We start from the raw sequence: 2,066 nt of genomic DNA, 5'->3' as shown, positions 1-2,066 counted from the left end.
GTCCACGTTGTGGACTAGTACGTGTGAGAAAGCACACGTGGTTCTGAATGTTCTAGCAGGGAATGCTCCATAACATTTGGAAGAGGTTTTTCTATAGGTCAACCTGTTTAGGTTTAGAACCACTTACAAGAAGTGGGGTCTACTTGGACGCTACAGAAAAATGATTCCATCAAGTCCTCAAACAGGGGTATCCAATTCTAGGGAACTTGGTGCACGTTGCGGCCTCTGCACCACTTGAAAAAACAGGGAGAACCACTCTGAAGTATCCGTCGCTACGGTACTTCACCCACGGAGGAAAAAACAGGGAGAACCACTCTGAAGTAGCTGTCGCTACAGTACTTCGCCAGACAGGAGATTCTCAGAGAAGCAGAACCTGGGTACTTGTTGCGGCAAGGTACCTGCTGAAGGCAGAGTCGACTTGAGCCCCATCCTCACCGGAGGTGCTGGGTATACAGAAGACGCCAGTTAAGGGCCATTGAAAGAAGGCACCCAGACCTTGCCGAGGCCAGTTTTCAATCGAGAAAACACGGATAGGAAGGACGATTGGTTATAGGACACCAAGCAGAGGAAATCAAAAGCCAGAATGACCAAGCGCTCAAACGGGAGTAGGCAGGAGTTCGAAGTGACTAGCTGGGCACTTTAAAAAGTGAGCACAGGATATCTGAGGTCTAGAAAAGAAGACTAGGACTCCGACTGGTTGACGCTACCAGGCAAATCAAAAGGCGTACAAGATTGGTTAAGGGCCACCAAAGATCAAAAGGCAGGAGTGCGAAGTTTTTGTTACAGGAACGAACTCAAGCACTAGCGATTACTCATGTGGTAATCCAGAAGAGAAGCCCTCATCTGAGGCACACATTGAAGACGTGCTAAAGCCCTTCCCAGGGAAGGCAATCAAGGAATCTTAGGACAAGACAAGATTCAAAATGAGTGCTCCATGGGAACACGACCGAGTATCTGAGGAAGATACACCAGAAATACGACCGGTGACTTCTGACGAAGAAGTACCACCATTTACGCTCAGTGACGCCACCACAGAGGAGTTAAAAGACCTCTACGACAAAAAGTCGACAGAAGCGGTTCAACTTCGACTTCAATTTAGGCTAGGACGAGCCTACGAACCAACAGATCACCCAAGGCTAGAGCAGCTCGAGGGTGAGATCGAAGAAATAAGACAAGTCCTTCACGGAAGGGAAAACTTCGACGAAGAATCTCTACGAGCCTTTGATGAAGCAACAGAACTTTCACGAGGAGAAGCAATCCAAGTTGAATGACAGGAAGGGCGTTCACAGGAAACCAGTGGATTACAGCCAGTTAATCCCCTTGGAACAAGAGCAGTTCCACTCGAGAGATCTATATTGGACAGTACTACTAGACCAGATTCTCCAGGAATCACACATCTCAGGAGGGACCAGCCACTCCACCTACCCAATGCGCCTGGAATCACACGTTCAGTTTCAACCAGATCAAGACCAACCGGTAGCTTCCAGTTCTCAGGAAGTATGGCTACACACGCACGATACAACCCGGCTCTCGAACCACCAGTCCATCCCGAAACTTGCACCGACACCATCTGGAACGAGTACCAACAAGCCTTGGGACTCTATTCATAATACCAGGGAGCAATCCCCAAGCAGCCAGCGGCACGGGAAAAGAAGATGGGAAAAATCAAGGAGTTTAAGGGAGACAAACGAGAATATGCATCATTCCTCCGAAACGTGGAATGATACCTACAGGCAAACACGGGAGTCTACAATGATGACTTCAGCAAAATTGCCTTCATCCTCTCTCAAATCGACTCCTCGTCCACAGCAGGAAAGTGGGCTGAGTCATGGGAAGCCAATCAAATGGCAAAACACAGCAATCTTGGGACGTACCAAGATTTCAAAATGACGCTTACTGAAAAGTATGGAGGTGTCACAACGAAGGACCAAGCTTGGCAAGTACTTCTCGAAGGGAAGTACAAGCAGAACAAGCAAACCGTCAACGAGTATATCGGAAATCTCGATATTCTCTACCGATATGCTGAAATCGACGACGAATACGCCAAGCTCATTCACTTCAAATGA

The 2,066-nt window shown here is 48.0% G+C and overlaps 1 protein-coding gene across 1 annotated transcript; it reads left to right on the top strand.

The window, feature by feature from the left end:
- Window positions 1-923: 923 nt before the first annotated feature.
- On the top strand, window positions 924-2,066 carry LAESUDRAFT_754674 (uncharacterized protein; the record flags this gene model as incomplete). The annotated part of the gene is made up of 2 exons (XM_040911919.1): window positions 924-1,076; window positions 1,734-2,066. The coding sequence occupies 2 exons, from the start codon at window positions 924-926 to the stop codon at window positions 2,064-2,066; spliced, it is 486 nt and encodes a 161-aa protein (XP_040769829.1).

The sequence above is a fragment of the Laetiporus sulphureus genome (genome assembly GCF_001632365.1).
Source record: "Laetiporus sulphureus 93-53 unplaced genomic scaffold LAESUscaffold_2, whole genome shotgun sequence".
Classification (NCBI taxonomy): domain Eukaryota; kingdom Fungi; phylum Basidiomycota; class Agaricomycetes; order Polyporales; family Laetiporaceae; genus Laetiporus; species Laetiporus sulphureus.
This window is presented reverse-complemented; position numbering and strand designations above follow the sequence as displayed.